The 15,461-nt window shown below is 39.5% G+C and overlaps 2 protein-coding genes and 1 long non-coding RNA gene across 4 annotated transcripts; 2 read left to right on the top strand and 1 right to left on the bottom strand.

Annotated features, from left to right (window-relative positions):
* Positions 1-417: 417 nt before the first annotated feature.
* On the bottom strand, positions 418-2,528 carry LOC128458021 (uncharacterized). Its single transcript, XR_008341981.1, has 2 exons — positions 1,779-2,528; positions 418-633 (listed from the first exon to the last, which is right to left on the bottom strand). It is a non-coding gene; the product is annotated as an uncharacterized LOC128458021 (long non-coding RNA).
* Positions 2,529-3,520: 992 nt separating this feature from the next.
* On the top strand, positions 3,521-7,345 carry rusf1 (RUS family member 1). The gene is made up of 14 exons (XM_053442609.1): positions 3,521-3,815; positions 3,896-3,973; positions 4,073-4,187; positions 4,735-4,780; positions 4,868-4,900; positions 5,011-5,116; positions 5,337-5,438; positions 5,883-5,953; positions 6,070-6,254; positions 6,345-6,402; positions 6,490-6,554; positions 6,660-6,791; positions 6,893-6,958; positions 7,066-7,345. Exons 1-14 carry the CDS (start codon positions 3,666-3,668, stop codon positions 7,149-7,151), a joined length of 1,293 nt encoding a protein of 430 aa, XP_053298584.1. The 5' UTR covers positions 3,521-3,665; the 3' UTR covers positions 7,152-7,345.
* A 67-nt stretch (positions 7,346-7,412) lies between these two features.
* Positions 7,413-14,789, top strand: zgc:153292 (uncharacterized protein LOC100003014 homolog). 2 transcript variants are annotated; one of them, XM_053442611.1, is made up of 12 exons: positions 7,413-7,509; positions 8,835-9,036; positions 9,232-9,264; positions 9,465-9,574; positions 10,359-10,467; positions 10,663-10,695; positions 10,782-10,814; positions 10,999-11,232; positions 12,265-12,368; positions 13,194-13,359; positions 13,456-13,504; positions 13,719-14,789. In XM_053442611.1, the coding sequence occupies exons 2-11, from the start codon at positions 8,881-8,883 to the stop codon at positions 13,498-13,500; spliced, it is 1,023 nt and encodes a 340-aa protein (XP_053298586.1). In that variant the 5' UTR covers positions 7,413-7,509; positions 8,835-8,880; the 3' UTR covers positions 13,501-13,504; positions 13,719-14,789. The 2 variants fall into 2 exon arrangements, with proteins under 2 accessions (XP_053298586.1, XP_053298585.1); XM_053442610.1 differs by lacking the exon at positions 7,413-7,509 and adding an exon at positions 7,708-7,865.
* The last annotated feature ends 672 nt before the right edge of the window (positions 14,790-15,461 follow it).

Below are 15,461 nucleotides of genomic sequence, written 5' to 3'. Positions count from 1 at the left end.
TCCCAGAAGCATCTTAATAGGATAAAGCAAAGTATTTACTTTGGCAAAACAAATGTTTACAACCTGGTTGATTTTCTTATCTTAATTTATTTGAAAAGGTGGTCCTCAGAATGTCTCTCTCAATCAGAAGTGGGCGCCTTATTTGACCTCTGCAGACACTGTGTGCAGGAGGAAGTCAAAACCCTTCGAGTCCACATGAGGGCATAAAAGACTTAAACCTCATCCAGAGAACATTGAATTCACCAACAGAGAGTGCATGAGCTGTTTCTGCAGAGGTAGTGAGAGCTAGCCTGGCTGCATGACATTAACTGACAACATTTCTAACTGTCCTTCTCACAACATGAGGACTGTGCAGTTTTAGGCTTTAGACACGTTGACTGAAAGAGTGAGAGAGTGCAAGAAGAGTGAGAAAACAAAGCACCTTGACTGAATGTATCAAAGCGTTGATCCCGATGCAGGAGAACCCACAGATGATGCTGCAGATGGCCAGTTTCCTGTGGTACTTGTCCTCCCAGCAGGACGCGGCACCTCCTGGACTTCTGCTCCTCTCTAAAATATCATCAGCCGAACCTGCCGTGGTGTTCAGTGGTTCCTCTTCCATTCTCACAGACGTCTGAGGTGATTTGTTCATCTCTGAAAAACACAACCGCATGTTTATAAAAGTTTCACCTGAGTGTTGCCTTATTGTCTTAACTTCTCAAATAACTTAAGATAAGTTTCACCGTTTATCTGAGGACAAGCCCTGCGTAAGTAAGTGTTTCTTTTATTGCAGGTAAAACTGAATCTAGCGCTCCACTTATTTTCAGAACAATGCACATGACCTCACGTGTATTATGACTCACTGGCCTCATGGATCGTGTTTGATCTATTTATATTGCTGCTTACATTGAGTAATTAGTGACCTGATCAATGATGTCACTATGACAGAGTACTGCTTTATTACACTAGTATGACTCCAGACTGGTTTCAATTTTATTTAGTTTTGACTCTACATAAAGTAACAAAACTCCCACACAGAGTTATCACCTATGTGAGCCCCAACAAGGCACAAAGGAAGTATGGGTAACTTTAAGGGGTTAAAAATGATCTCTAATCTTACTCCTGTGAAAAATTGTATTACCCTTTTCTAGCTGCTGCTTGGGTTTGTTTTTAAAACAAGCTGATGAAAAAAAAAATCCCAAACAAATCATCTGGTATGGTTTACTTTTGTTTTCAGTTGCCATTTGATTTTCACTTCACCGAATGAAACGGTTTCAAACAAGTCTAAACACCTCCTCTCGAAAACAATCAGAATTTTTAGTCTCTGTGGAAGAGGGCGTGTGTTACCGACAGGAAGCAGAAAGCACCCTGAACATCCACAGTTTAAAGCGTCCCCTGTTCACCACAAAAAAAAAAAAAAACAGCCTGAGAACCTTGTGTCTTCGCACCGAAACCTCCCGTCTCATTGAAAAGCTTTCATTGAGAAATTAAAACGTTAAATTCTAATTAAACTTATGTCTGTTTTGATCAGACCACACTGTCATTCTTGTAGTGTTTGTCACAGCGTGAACCGCAGCGTGTTGCACACGGCTGTGAATCGTCTGTGTTGTGAAACTTCTGGTTTGTGCCTTCAGATTCACAGTTGACTGAAGTTTCTGTTCTTTAAACATACACAACTCAAAACCCTCAGACATCAACCACTCAAAAGCTGGTTCTCTGAGACAAAAATGATTTAAGACCAGTTGTTATAATGCTATTAAACATCATTCATAGCCCATATTTTTTATTTAAATACAAACCTGATCCAGTTTTAAAAGGCACCACTCTGAAACCACGATTCAGTTTCTGTCCACAAGCGTCTCCTCGGTTTATCCAGTGTTTTACTCAGGATGATATTGAGTCGTTATAAGATAGATGACAGGTGTCTCGTCCTCTTGTCCCTGGTTTGAGGTCACACCTGCCACAGGAGGGTTTTCTTTTCTTTCCTTCTTTAAAAAGTTCCAGTTAAGAATTCCACATGTGCTCAGCCAAACATGACCCTGTCAGTGTAGTAGGAGTGAGACGCCGACCTGTCCCTGTGCCATATAAGTTGTTGAATGACAGGAATGAGAGCTGGGGGGTGAAACTGTGAAACTGTGAAACCTCCACGCCTATTTTTCTTTTTTTCCCCTCCGAATCTTACCCTCCCACACAGGTTAGTCAAACCCTTTGTTCACACAGATATATTAGAATCTGTTCCTTGAGTTTGAACTTCCTCTCTCTCTTTCGTCCGCTGTTAGACACTTTTACCACGTGTCTTTTTCCGTAACACATTCCTCAGGACCCGGGGAAAGGCGTGACTCCACTCGTCTGGCCTTGGGGTGAAACCGCCACAGACTCCACTGTGCTGAGTCCATGCTGGAGTCGTGAACAAATCACTGTTCACTCTCTGTTTATGCTCATTACAACAGAAAGAATCCCTCCATCTTTTAAACTCTTGTATCTAATCCAAGGGGTCGGACAGGGCCTCTTCTTGTGCTGAAGCTTTTATAGTCACCTGCCTGGCCTTAGTTTTGATAGCCAGAGATAAGGGACACAGTGTTAACTTGACACCTTGGCTCTGTGAGTGATGATACCTGACTGCATTTTTGTTCAGGGCTGATGTCACCCAGTGTTCCCTGTACCACCTCATGCACAGCTGGATCTTCACTCGTGGAGAACAACAAGGGAGGATTCTTCTGTGGTGTTTCATCCTATCAGATCCTATTGACACCCAGGAACCAGAAGGACCATTTCAGTTTGGACCATATAGTTTTTGTTACCTAAAATTAATTTTTATTATGTTTGAGTCTTGTGACAGCAAACTAGCCTTGACTTCCATTATATACGGATTATTCTCACAGGGTTGTGGAGGGGGCTGGACACAATCCCAGCTGACATTGGGCGAGAGGCAGGACACACCCTGGATTGGTCACCAGCATATTGCAGGGCAGAAATTTAGAGACAAATCCATTCACGCACCCTTGTCCTTGTCTTGCATCACTAACGAGGTGACACTCCTTCAAAACTATAGAAACCGAAACACCAGCCTTCATAGTTTTTTCATAATAATTGAGCCAGAAGAAATTAACATAAATAAATGCTGAATTAAGTGTAAATACTTCATTAACAAGTGCTAGGATATTTAAGTGTTTTACCTTTTTCCTTATATTTTTGTATCTTTTAATATGTCATATTATACATTACATGTGTAATATATATTAATATTGGTATAATCCCATTTTTCTTCATCTCTCTTCGTTTTATATGTAGTTCGATAATTTTTCATCACATATCTTCATTGTCTGTTTTTTTAAATTTTATGTCAAATTTTGGATTGTGATTTTATTATTATTATTTCATATCTCTGTTTGACCGGACTGGAGATGCAGCTGCACATTTCGTTGTCAGAAATAATAATGAATATTTCATCTGTGTTGAATGTTGTTTGTAATGTTCGACTCTCAAGCGGCGCCTTCAACTCTCTCCACCAATGAGCGATCGCCAAACTCTGAAGGCGGAAGAAAACACGGAAGCAGCTCACAGGAAACGCGACACGTCGACTGGCTGCGATAAACCTTGTTCACAGTCAAATGAACGATAGCTTTACGTTTCCCAGTGTTTGCTAGTTTGTTCACATTCCGTCTGCTCCGCTCGCCGCAGCCTGGATGGAGAAGGACAACGAGCTGCCTCTGGCCACAGAGAGATATGGCAGCGCAGGCTCGTGGAGGTACTTAGTGAAAGATGGAGTGGTAGAGAGGAGGAGAGAAGGACGTGAAGGTGCCTCCAGAAGAAACTCTATTGTTGGAGTGTTTAAAGTAAGACAGATTCACTGCATGTCCACGTAGCAAAACTGACTGTTCAGCCCGTTGCTCACATTTACATCCTTGGGTTTCAGAGTGTGTTTCTGCCTCAAGGCTACCCAGAGAGTGTCAGTGATGACTACCTGCAGTACCAGTTCTGGGACACAGTGCAGGTACCTCTGAAGAACCACTGAGATCATCATCTTCATCATCTTCATCACCCCCCCCACCAGACTGTAACTCTCCACCCACTCTCTCCTCTCCCCCCTCAGGCTTTCGCCAGCTCCCTGTCTGGGACCCTGGCCACTCAGGCGTCTCTCCGAGGGGTCGGTGTTGGAAACCATGAGGCCACAGTGGCTGCAGCCACCGTCACCTGGTTATTGAGAGGTGATCCCTTTAGAAAACAACAAGAAAATACCACTAGAACATAATCCAGCTGAACGCACACCTCCACCGAGGGCCCCTGTCTAGCAACATTAAAGAAAGTGATGACAAAATTATCCTGGATCTTTCCATGTCATATCCGCACTAAAACTTGTTATGGCACAGTGATGAAAAAATATCTGACCCCCATTTGAAACCACATTTATATCTGCTAGATCCTGATTTTTACTTGGAGCCACACCGCGTTGCACAAAACTCATCGATATCAGTCCTCAAGATATATTGGATTTATATCAATTAAGATCCACGACTCAATTTCCTGGGACAGAAGTAAAAAAAATTTTTTAACTTGAACCTTAATAAGTTATTTCTTGACTCGTGTTCCCTCGTATCACCAAATGTGGTGTAAATCTGTAATCCTTCTGACAAACATAAGAAACCAACGGACATACCTGAAAACAAAACCTTTTGGTCGTAGGTAATCAACCTATAACGTGACAGACTTCTTGGATCGTCAGAGCATCTTGTGAAATTATGTTCTCCCCTGCAGATGGGACGGGCATGCTGGGAAGAATCCTCTTCGCCTGGCAGAAAGGGTACGATCATGTTTTTGCTCTATTCAAGTAAAAGCTTGACAAGTGTCTCATTGTTTCCTGGTGGAACTTCTTTGTTTTCTGTTACAGGAGTAAACTGGACTCTGAGGCCAAAAAATGGAGGTACTGTAGGACGATGTACAGACACTTTATCTTGAAGACTTATTGAGTCTAAACCTTAATCCTAAAACCCACTTGATATCACGAGTCCTCTGCTGTCATCGTCTTTCCAGGCTTTTTGCCGATGTGCTCAACGACAGTGCCATGTTCATGGAGATATTGGCTCCATACTTTCCTGTTTTTTTCACCTCGATTGTGTGCATCGCTGGGATATTCAAGGTAAGATTCAATTAATTTGATCATCCGTGATTAAAAACTCAAGAATACTATTTCTGAAGCTAAAGGAGTTAACATGAAGTTTAAATCTGAATGGTACTAAGTTTAATTTGACATCTACACAAACTATGATGCTCTTTGTGGTGTTTTTTTAATTTATATAATTATTGTGTTTCTGCTCAAGATTGGCTCAACTGAGCTTATATGTTTTTGTCTTCTCCAGTCCATTGTTGGAGTTGCAGGTGGAGCGACCAGAGCTGCTCTGACGGTTCATCAGGCTCGCAGAGACAACATGGCTGACATCTCTGCCAAAGATGGTAGTCAGGTACTTTTTTTTCAAACGTTTTTGTCTCTATGTCTATTTGTCATGGAGCCATCCACAGTAAACAGTCACAGTACAATGGCCTAGATCGTGTTCCGTGCTCTACTCAAAATTTAGATATATCAGGATAAACAGCACTAAATTACCAGATACCATATACACTGTGTGTTCTATGTCATATTTCATTATGAATAATGGAGTGCAATAGGCCTCTATCACACTAGACATGCCATAGAAGAAGAAACACGGTTGTTATGAATAACATTTAGAAAGGCTCTGTTCTGTTTGATAACCCTGCACCAGAAACCAAAAATTAATTGATTTATGTTCATGTAAAAATGTTGTTTTAAAAAGCCTGAAGTTCAGCTGTTTCCAAACTGCAGGTTTTACTGAGCTTTTACTGAAAATAATTCCAGCTCATCAGAACCTGTTTTAAATTTTCCACAGGAGACGTTAGTGAACTTGGCGGGACTCCTGATCAGTTTGATGCTCATTCCCCTCGTCACTGATAATCCAATGTATGTGCGAATTTATTTGAACTTGAAATCACAAAGACATTTTAATGATATTTGAAGTCTGTTGTGTCTTTTATGTTGTCTAACTCCTTTCTCATTCCCTCCATCTGCCCCCTCAGACTGACTCTGAGCCTCTTCTTCCTCTTCACCATCCTCCACCTTTTTGCCAATTACAAGGCTGTGCGTTCCGTTGTCATGGAAACCTTCAATGAGGCACGGCTTTCGATCGTGTTGCAGCAGTACCTGAAAGACAGAAGAGTCCTGAGTCCACTAGAGGCCAATCAGAGAGAGCCAGTTTTCTTTGGTAAAAGAAATTAACCCACATTTCATAATGAAGTTGTAATATGTTGATTGTGCACATTGAAAATTATTAAATGAGTTTTTTCCCCCCCAGAGTTCAGGAAAATGGTGCCAATTAGACTTGGAGTGAGGCTACAGGAGATTGGGCAAAGGTAGTTTCATCTATCAGTTCTAATATGACAATAAAGTACACTCAGTAAAAGTTGAGTATGGATACATTTTATCTTCTTATTCTTTAGCCCAGAGGATCTTCAGATGGCTTTCACGCAAAAGAACATGCCTTACCTCTTAGGAGTGAGAAACGGTACGTTGGCCTGAGATGACTTCTTCCCTCACAGAGAAACAGTGTGTTCAAGAATCATGTTAAATACTTTGAATGTTTTTTAAGTCGCCTGTCGTCCTTCCGCAGGTTGCGTGTGTGTTTGTTTGGGACCAGAAGCGTCGGTGCATGATGAAATGAGAGCCGTGTGTCAGGCTGTGTGGATCAGTAGCAAGTTGAGCCCTCTATCTTCCACAGAACCTGCTGCACAACAACAGCAAAGTGAGTCTTTACGGCTAATCCTGTAATTAATTTACATTAATAGAGATTCTTCAAGATAACCAATGATAAAACAATGCAAATTGTGTTTATTTTTTCTAAAGGTCACTGGGAAATGGTGCATGAGAGTCACAAGCTGATGGACACTATTTTTAATCCGTTTCTCAAAGGTGAGTCTACACAAAACAGTTTTAAATCACCCATCGTCTGCTTGATCTTGTATATTTATGTTTTTTTATCAAGAATCATGAATCATGATTTAGCTCAAATTTTCCAGGTGTAGAAGCTGCAGGTTGGGACACGAAACGAACTCTGCTGGACTGGGATGAGTGGAGGGTCGAGTGGAAATCTAAGAGCAACTGAGCTGCGAGGTGTCTGCAGGCGATCCTCACTGTTTATATCACATTTATCCAACGCTTATTTTTTTAAGTTCATCCTGTTTGATTCAATACGTTTCAATCTGTCAGTGTGGATGATACATTTAGATGAAAATCTACATTTTGTACATGGATATTTTTATTTTGTTATTGATGAATTAAAATACCAAAATTGTAGAATGAGAGTGCAAATGTTATTATTTTAATGATTTATTGAAAAGTCAAAACAAAAACCATTGCATCCGCCAGGGAAAGGGGGCGATATTGAGCCTTCTATAACCAACCAACACAACATGAAGAAGAACAAAAGAAAAGTGGTTGAAAAGTTGGCAGCATTGTGAAGGGTAAGAGCGGAAAAAAGGTTTGGCTTAAACAGTATATGAGATATTTGGTGATGGGTAAAGTTGAATGTAAAGGGTTGATACTTGAATTAAAAGATAATTGTATATTCTGCTAAATACATTTATCTTCATAGATACACTACGTGTTTTCAAACGTAAACCGACATTTCTAATTTGTCGCGAGGCTTTTATTTTGAAAGTTTCAACCGGATGTGTACACCCTTTTAGTAAATTTCATCGCTTGTTCAAACCTCAACAACTAAATCAGTCCGTCCGCTGGAGAACTGGTTTAAAATGGGGAGATATAAATGTGCCTACAACTGCGAAAGCTCCAGTGAATCAGATGTAAAGTTTTTTAAGTAAGTTTTCAATTTAGTCACCACTTTTAGCCATAAAACAGAAGGTAGCAAGTTAGCATAGTGAAGTGAATGTTAAGCTAGCAGCAATAAGGTTGGTTGGAAGTGTGAGTCAGCTCCTCTTTAAGTTGTATTTACAGTAACTACGAATTTTATTAAGTATTATAAAATGTTCTAATGTACTCTGTAGTGGACTTGACTTGTGCAGTCTGGGTAATGGAGCACAAGCCGCACACCTGCAGGCGCTGTGTTGTGTTTACTTTACTTTACTCTGTTGTTTTCATTAGACTCGATCAACTAGAAAACAAACATGGTTGGATCCTCAAAAATCGCAATATAATGGAGGGACATGTACAATCTCTATTTACTGAAAAAATAAGTGTAATATTTGAACTGGAATTTCAGAAACAAAGAAGTTAGATGCAAAGCTTAATAAAGCTTATTCGTCACTGTACAAACATAAGATGTGTTTATATTCCAGAGTGAACAGCTCACTCAGGTCCACAAATCAACAACACTTTAAACTGTGGTTTAACACCTGTTGACATTGACTCTGCTATTTGTTTTACATTAAACACACCCGGCCTCACTGTGTGTTCAATCAAGTTGCACAACATTTCACACGCTCCTGGATATCAGTGACTTAAATATGTCAGGTTTTTTATTAAGATCCATGAATTGCTCCTTGGGAAAACACAGTGAAAATTTTGAAAAAAGATTTCAATGTCAAAGAAAGTGAAAAGAAAACAAACATATCTGGATCTGACCTCTGAATCGCAACAAAATGTAAGATCTTCTTCCCTCACCCAGATCACATCCTTCCATCAAGTCTCATAGAAATCTCTTTAGTTGTTTTTGTGTAATCTTGCTTTGAAACAAACCAACACAGAAACAGACTGAGGTGAAAACATCAGGTAATCTTGTTAAGGACATGGCTGCAGTTTTGTTTCAATGAGTTGTGTGTTACAACAGGTTTCCTATTTACAATCCCCGGAAACTGAAGAAATGGCTCGTCAACATGAAGTGGAAGGACTGGACTCCCTCCCGCTTCTCTGTGCTGTGCATCAATCATTTTGAGGAGCAGTACATCGACAGAACAGGCAAAAGTGTGAAACTCAAAGACGATGCAGTTCCCACCATATTTTCATCCCCTGACAAGACACAGACAAGGAAGGTTTGTATTAACTTACTCCGTGTCAGTGGAACCAGTTCGAAATACAAATCAGCTGATCCTTTGTGTGGGAAAAATAGTTTCAAGACTAAACTTCTCAGAGGTCGTCTCTTTTCTAACTGTAAAGTTCTAAACACCAATACATCTTCATCTGTGTGTAATAAGTACAAATAATATTCAACTTTCTCCCTGGTGTAGGCTTCCATCAAACCCAGAAGTAAAAGAAACAAGGTGAGATTTTTTGTTTTGTTTTAAGCATGTTGGTTCATTTTTCTCAAAGTAAAGCAGCTTTTGCTCAAATGGATCGTACTAAAATCTTGTTTCAATGACAGCAAGAAAAGTGCTGTCTGTATTTGAGCCATTCTTCACTTGCTTTATTAATACCAACTCCTGAACATTCAGTGTGTTGTTTCCTTGTCTTCTGAACCCAGACACATGCCTCACCAACGGATCCTGGTCAGTCTCAGGCGACCACCCCTGCCACACCAAAGAGAAATGTCGAGAACACAGAGAGCAGACCAGCAGAGGAAGAGCCTGTGGGGTATGTTGTTTATCAACACAGACGCTTTGCTTTACCCCTCCACTGTTTCACTTTCTTTATGTGCATTATGTCAAATGCTCTATTTAAACCACACCAGATTAGAGAAAGCAATAATTAAAGGTTCTTTATCGAGCAATTTGTTGTAAATGATCCTAATATGACCATGACACACCATCGGAAATCAAGTTAACATGATAAGTTGAAATACTGGCTGCTGCAACAGCAATGCTGCAGGTAGTAGGTCGATTTCCTTTTTATTGCTAAAATCTTTTTTGTTTGAACCTGTTTGAGCCAATAGCAGTTGGGTACCTCAGGTTGCCAGATAAGCTACAAGCAAACACACTATGGAAGGTAAATGTACTGAAGCTGATAAAAATATAACGTGGAAAATGAACATACTAGAGCTGGAACCACAGTACAATAAAAAATGGTGCTGGTTCTTAAAGCCAGTGAATCTTCTGCCTTACACTTTATAAAATGAAATGATATGTTAACACAGAACACAATAATACATATTTACTTTTAAAGGATTAGGTAAAATATGTTCTACTCTGATGTCATAACTGTTCATATTGTGGATTTTTGGGTCAAATTAACAAAAATATCCAGAAATGAAAACAAATTAATTATTTATTAGTTAAATAAATCTCGGCTGTCAATCGTGAAGTTTAGCCATGTTTTGCAACATCAAAATAACTAATTAGACAATTATTACATTTTACAGGCAGTTCTGCAATAATTGTTTTCTCTTTAATGTGTTGAACTTTTCTGTTTCTATGGTTAGAGACAAAGACTCGATCAAATCTGACAAGTGGAGGATTATAGTGGATGAAGGGCTGATGAAGATTGAGTCATTTCCCCATTTCTTCCATGGAGATTACTGCGTCCCACGGGTAAGAGCTATGAGTGCAGACATGACATTTAGTATAATTCAGATGATAAGTGTAAATGTGTATTATTTGCTAATTGACTTTGGACAAATCAATGAACTTTCTGTTGTCAGATGTTTACATGCATTATTGCAATTAATGTTCAAATATAAATAAATACAATGTTTTTTATCTATATTGTCCATTCATCACCAACAGGATATCCAATGGGCTCCAGATGATAATTTCAGTGTAAGTACTTTACTTACCTTAACTTTCAAATGACTACTTCATGCAATGTATTTTAATCAAATGGTTTTCTGTATTTTTTTCCCCAGGCAGAATGTAAAGACCCTGAAAATGTGATCGAGGTGCTGTATGTCTATTGCCTGAATGAAAATATTCCAGCTCAGCTTTGTTAAATATAATCAGCCGGGGATCTCATTTGTATGATATCAATCAATCACAAAATGTTGTTTTTATAGCCCATATTCACGAATCTTAATTTGTCTCATAGGGCTTGACGTGGTATGACATCATGTTGTTTGATTCCAGGTGAAAGAGCCTTGGCAGTGGCTTGGTCTTGATGTCAGAGGACCCCTACCCCAAACACTGAACGGACACAAATACATCGTGACCGTGACGGATTACTACTCCAAGTGGGTGGAAGCTGTGCCAATGCAGTCGTGCCTCCCTCCGCATGTCGCAAAGCACATCGTGGACATCATCAACCACTTTGGATTCCCACTCAGAATCCTCTCCAGGCTGCCTCATGACATAGTCCACAAAGTGAGTGTATGACTGACTGAACCACACATATCAGAAGAAGTAGAAAAGTATTTCACATCAACATCTAAATCTTGCCCGGAGACTACCAAACATATATAAATATATTTCTCATCATTATAGTGCCTGAAAATCAATGTATCATATATGTCTCATGTCAGCCAGACTCTGTCATTGATGGTTTTGGAATCATAATTTCATCTTTTAGTTGTTTATCATCCTCACAAGACCAAGTCTGCTGTCGCACAATATGGCTGAAGATGTCGCTCAAATGTTTTAAAAACAACAATCTTTCCAATCTCTACCATTGTTGAATGCAGACTAAATCATTTTCAATTTTTCTTGGTGGAAATAAATGACGGGGTTCCATTTCTCTGCGGCGACAACAACAAGGGTTGTATGGCTAAATGAAAACATGAGATAAAGACCGTAAGCTATTTGAAAAGACAAATAGTCATGTAAGCTCCGGGGTGTTTCTGCTTGTTTTGTCACACAGCTAATAGGAAGTGTGGCAACGAGGAGAAGAAAGCAGAAGCATATGTTTGGAGACCAGACAAATTAGTCTGAGGTGTCTTCAGGTGATTTCAAGTGACTTTGAATGTTGTCACTTAGTCAGAAATTGTCAAAATGAGGAAACTAATAAATGAACCCCGGGAGTGCCGCCACTTTATTGACCCTGTCATTCTCCTTACCGAACCTATCTGTGTGCCTATCTATTTCAACATTGGCATGAGAGTGTGCTGCCTGCTTGTTCCTGAACTGGCCTCACTGACCAATCATAACTGAAGAAAATGAACTGTAGAGGAGAGGTGGGGGGGTCTTAAGTAAAATCCTGTGATTATATTGTGTCCTGAACTGCCAGTGTCTGACATAGATGTGTGTGTGTGTGTGTGTGTGTGTGTGTGTGTATGTGTGTGTGTGTGTGTGTGTGTGTGTGTGTGTGTGTGTGTGTGTGTGTGTGTGTGTGTGTGTGTGTGTGTGTGTGTGTGTGTGTGTGTGTGTGTGTGTGTGTGTGTGAATGTGTCCTCCTGCCAGATCAACAGAGAACTGAAAGATCAGCTGAACGTCAGCGTCGCTCTTGTCGTCCATCATCAGCAGACAGGCACCGCAGATCTGATCACACAGCAGCTGATTAACAGGTCTGTTTTATAATGTACTATAATATTCAGTACATCCCCCGCGTAACATCATACAAATTGATAACCATTTGAAACTTCCCTCTTACAGTAAGTGTTTTGTTTCTTTAGGGCATTTATCAATAAGCAAGTTAGATAGACTCCATTGACAATATAAATAAGAACACAAGAAACTAAAGTGACTGCACTTTAAATTTTCAATCAGCACAAATTCCATGAACAAGATTATATAATAAGTGGTTAGTGTACAATTTGTATTACTTATTATATTATCTCATTTAGCTTAAAGATGTAATATATAGGAATGATTTATTAAAATGCCCCCAAAAAACTAGACCTATGTTATTTATTTAGTTAACTACTGTACTACATTAATTCCAACAAGAATGGCAGTTTGTGGCAAAATGTGAATAAAACTTAAATAAAGTACAGAGAACTGGATTTGATGAATCACTAAACTGTGAATTTTATTATGGTTTGCATTGAGAGACCCCTAGTGGCCAAAGTTACATATGTCACAGTTACAAATGTGAAAACTCAGGGCAATATTTCTCGTCCTGTAACTAAATTGATTTTGCATTAATGCATCTCCCAGTTTAAAATTGACTAAATATTCAGTTAGATACAGGAAAATTAAAATACATCAAAGAAGGATCAAGAAATGAGCCCAGAGTTACATTACTGATACTGTCGCTCCTCTGTGAAATGTATTCTGCTCAGTTTTTATTTCGATTGCTTTTGATGTTTCTGAGAAATGTCCTGTGAGTGTGTCTCTCATTATGTTTTCAAGTCAACGCTGTCATTTTTCTTGTTGCTGCCTCCAAACAGGATGATCAGTGATCTGATAGAAGAGCATGTAGCCGACTGGGACGTCTACCTGCCCGCCAAGGTTTTCAGTCTGTGTTTCAAAGAGCATCCACTGACCAAGCAGAGGCCGTTTTCCATGCTCTGCTGTAGAGGACTGGAGCCTGTCCGGTCCCCGAGAGGACTGGATGTAAGTTTAGGTTTTTAATGTTTTCAGTTTTGAAGAGACGTCATCTAATAGAAACTGTTAAATGAATACTTGTCTTCTTGCCTCGCTGTTCCACAGTTTGCTTATTCCAAGATCCGAGAGAGTGCTTTCGTGGTGAGGTAGACGGGTGAGTTGAATAGATCCCAAACAAACAAGAACAAGAACAAACCATATTTAAACATAATACTTACTTCCCTATGGTGAAAGAAGTTGGGTAATTTGTTATGAGTTTCTAGAGGGGTTTTCCAGAAGGGGAAATTTGAAGATAATCTCTGGGAAGTTTGAGAAATTTGAGAAAACAGGTCTTGAAACTGTTACAAAAAACTCTTATTATTTTGCAGGTCGATGAAAGTGGAAACCCAATCGGATGTATGACAAACATGGAAGAGGAATATTTTTGGGCCATTGAAGTATTCTGACTTAGTCGAGGATCTTCGCACTGAAGCGTTACTGTACTTCACTTCATGGCTCCTATTTAGGAACTCTGGAATCCTGTTTTTTTAAACCTGGACACAGACATTGCTGACAAGGACAGGTCCTGGATATGAAGCTGCAAATGTCTATATTCTCAACCTGTTAAGTCCAATATATGTTCGGGTTTAAACTCCATTAAGTCTAAATAAGAAAACCCTTTTCAGATTTGGATGTGTTTTTTTTTGTTCAGGTCTTGGCTGGGGCCTTTCTTTGTAGAGTTACCATAATTTCTCTGAGTCCTTGGGTACTCTGGCTTCGTCCCACTGTCCAAAGACATACAGATTGAGGTTAGGTAGATTAGAGACTCAAAAAGAAGGTGTGAATGGTTGTTTGTCTCTGTACGTTGCCCTGCGATCGCTGGTGACCTTTCCAGGGTGCACCCCGGCACTCGCCTAATGTCAGCCGGGATTGGCTCCAGCTCCCCCATGATCGCTCCAAGAATAAGCAGTATATGTGATGGATGGATGGATCATATTGTACGACCATAAACTGTAAATGTAGAATGAGAACAGCAGGCAGTTTGTTACCAAGAACAGGTGACCATGGATTTCTATTATGACTAAAAGTGGATCAAAGTGATGGACAGTAAGTATGAGCTTGAGCTATTGGAGGCTGATAGTTACAGCATATCTTTTTACATTAGGATTTGATTGTGTCTTGTGAGCTGGCCTCCCGTTTTCATGAAAGGTTCTTTTAAGGCAGAATCAGTCCAGAGATCAGAAATGTCCAATTTCAAGCTGTTGTGCAGGAATTAGTCTTTGAAGTTTTTGTCTATAAAATAGTAAAACATATCAATAAACTTTCCTTTCTGAAAAAAAAAGAGGAGTGAGACAATAAAATTCATGTGTAATCAATTTAAATTCAAGATGAATTGTTCTGTCAGAACCATGATTTTTCTTTACCTTAAATAAAGTCTGAATGAGTTGGTATGATCTGCACCTGTTTGTGGTGTCCATGAGATAGAAGTACTGCAGTAAATCTACGGCATCTAAACGAGAGCTTAACTCAGTAAATCGACAACTTCAATTTAAGCACATTAATAATTATTTGAAATTGTATGTTTAGGTGTCCTGTGACACCTCGCCTGGGACGTGCGTGTGTCTGTCGTGCTGATGTTAGCTCAGCTGTCCCATTCTCTGTCGTGACAGCTGCTGTGAGGCTGAGAGGAGAAGAGAAGTCCGCTCACACAAAAACACTTGTTTGTTTCCCCAGGGAGGAGGAAGTATTTCCTCCTCCTGTACGACTGAGGGACGAATCAAGCTCATGAGAAACCATATCTCTTCAACAATTACTTTCTTTCTTGAATAATGTTGAGTTATTTTGAGTGCTGGATCAATACCTCATCATTATAATTTATAGAAGTCAACTAGATGTACTTCAAATACAGAGAAGGTTTCATATGTACTTTGATTTTTAATTATTAGAGCCATCCTTAGTAAAAATGCTTAAATTGTTTAGTCATCAAATCTGATCATCTAAAAAGGTAATCAATATCCCCAATTCCATTAGGGGACTGTTTTAATATGTAAATTAGAATTGTTACGAAAGCAACAAAAAAAAATTGTCAAATTAAACTAAATGTGAATAATCATTCAGAGGTGATTATGACA

This window comes from Pleuronectes platessa, chromosome 16 (assembly GCF_947347685.1).
Source record: "Pleuronectes platessa chromosome 16, fPlePla1.1, whole genome shotgun sequence".
In the NCBI taxonomy this organism is placed as follows: Eukaryota; Metazoa; Chordata; class Actinopteri; order Pleuronectiformes; family Pleuronectidae; genus Pleuronectes; species Pleuronectes platessa.
The sequence above is the reverse complement of the archived record's forward strand: the minus strand, read 5'-3'. Positions and strand labels throughout refer to the sequence as shown.

What these genes read in the sequence shown, in the direction of transcription:
- rusf1 (XM_053442609.1), top strand. Translation starts at nt 3,666, where the DNA reads ATGGAGAAGGACAACGAGCTGCCTCTGGCCACAGAGAGATATGGCAGC. An exon ending in AGTTCTGGGACACAGTGCAG is followed by an intron (nt 3,974 to 4,072) that starts GTACCTCTGAAG and finishes CTCCCCCCTCAG; the next exon opens with GCTTTCGCCAGCTCCCTGTC. An exon ending in GCATCGCTGGGATATTCAAG is followed by an intron (nt 5,117 to 5,336) that starts GTAAGATTCAAT and finishes TGTCTTCTCCAG; the next exon opens with TCCATTGTTGGAGTTGCAGG.
- zgc:153292 (XM_053442610.1), top strand. Translation starts at nt 7,801, where the DNA reads ATGGGGAGATATAAATGTGCCTACAACTGCGAAAGCTCCAGTGAATCA. An exon ending in ACAAGACACAGACAAGGAAG is followed by an intron (nt 9,037 to 9,231) that starts GTTTGTATTAAC and finishes TCCCTGGTGTAG; the next exon opens with GCTTCCATCAAACCCAGAAG. An exon ending in ACCCTGAAAATGTGATCGAG is followed by an intron (nt 10,815 to 10,998) that starts GTGCTGTATGTC and finishes GTTTGATTCCAG; the next exon opens with GTGAAAGAGCCTTGGCAGTG.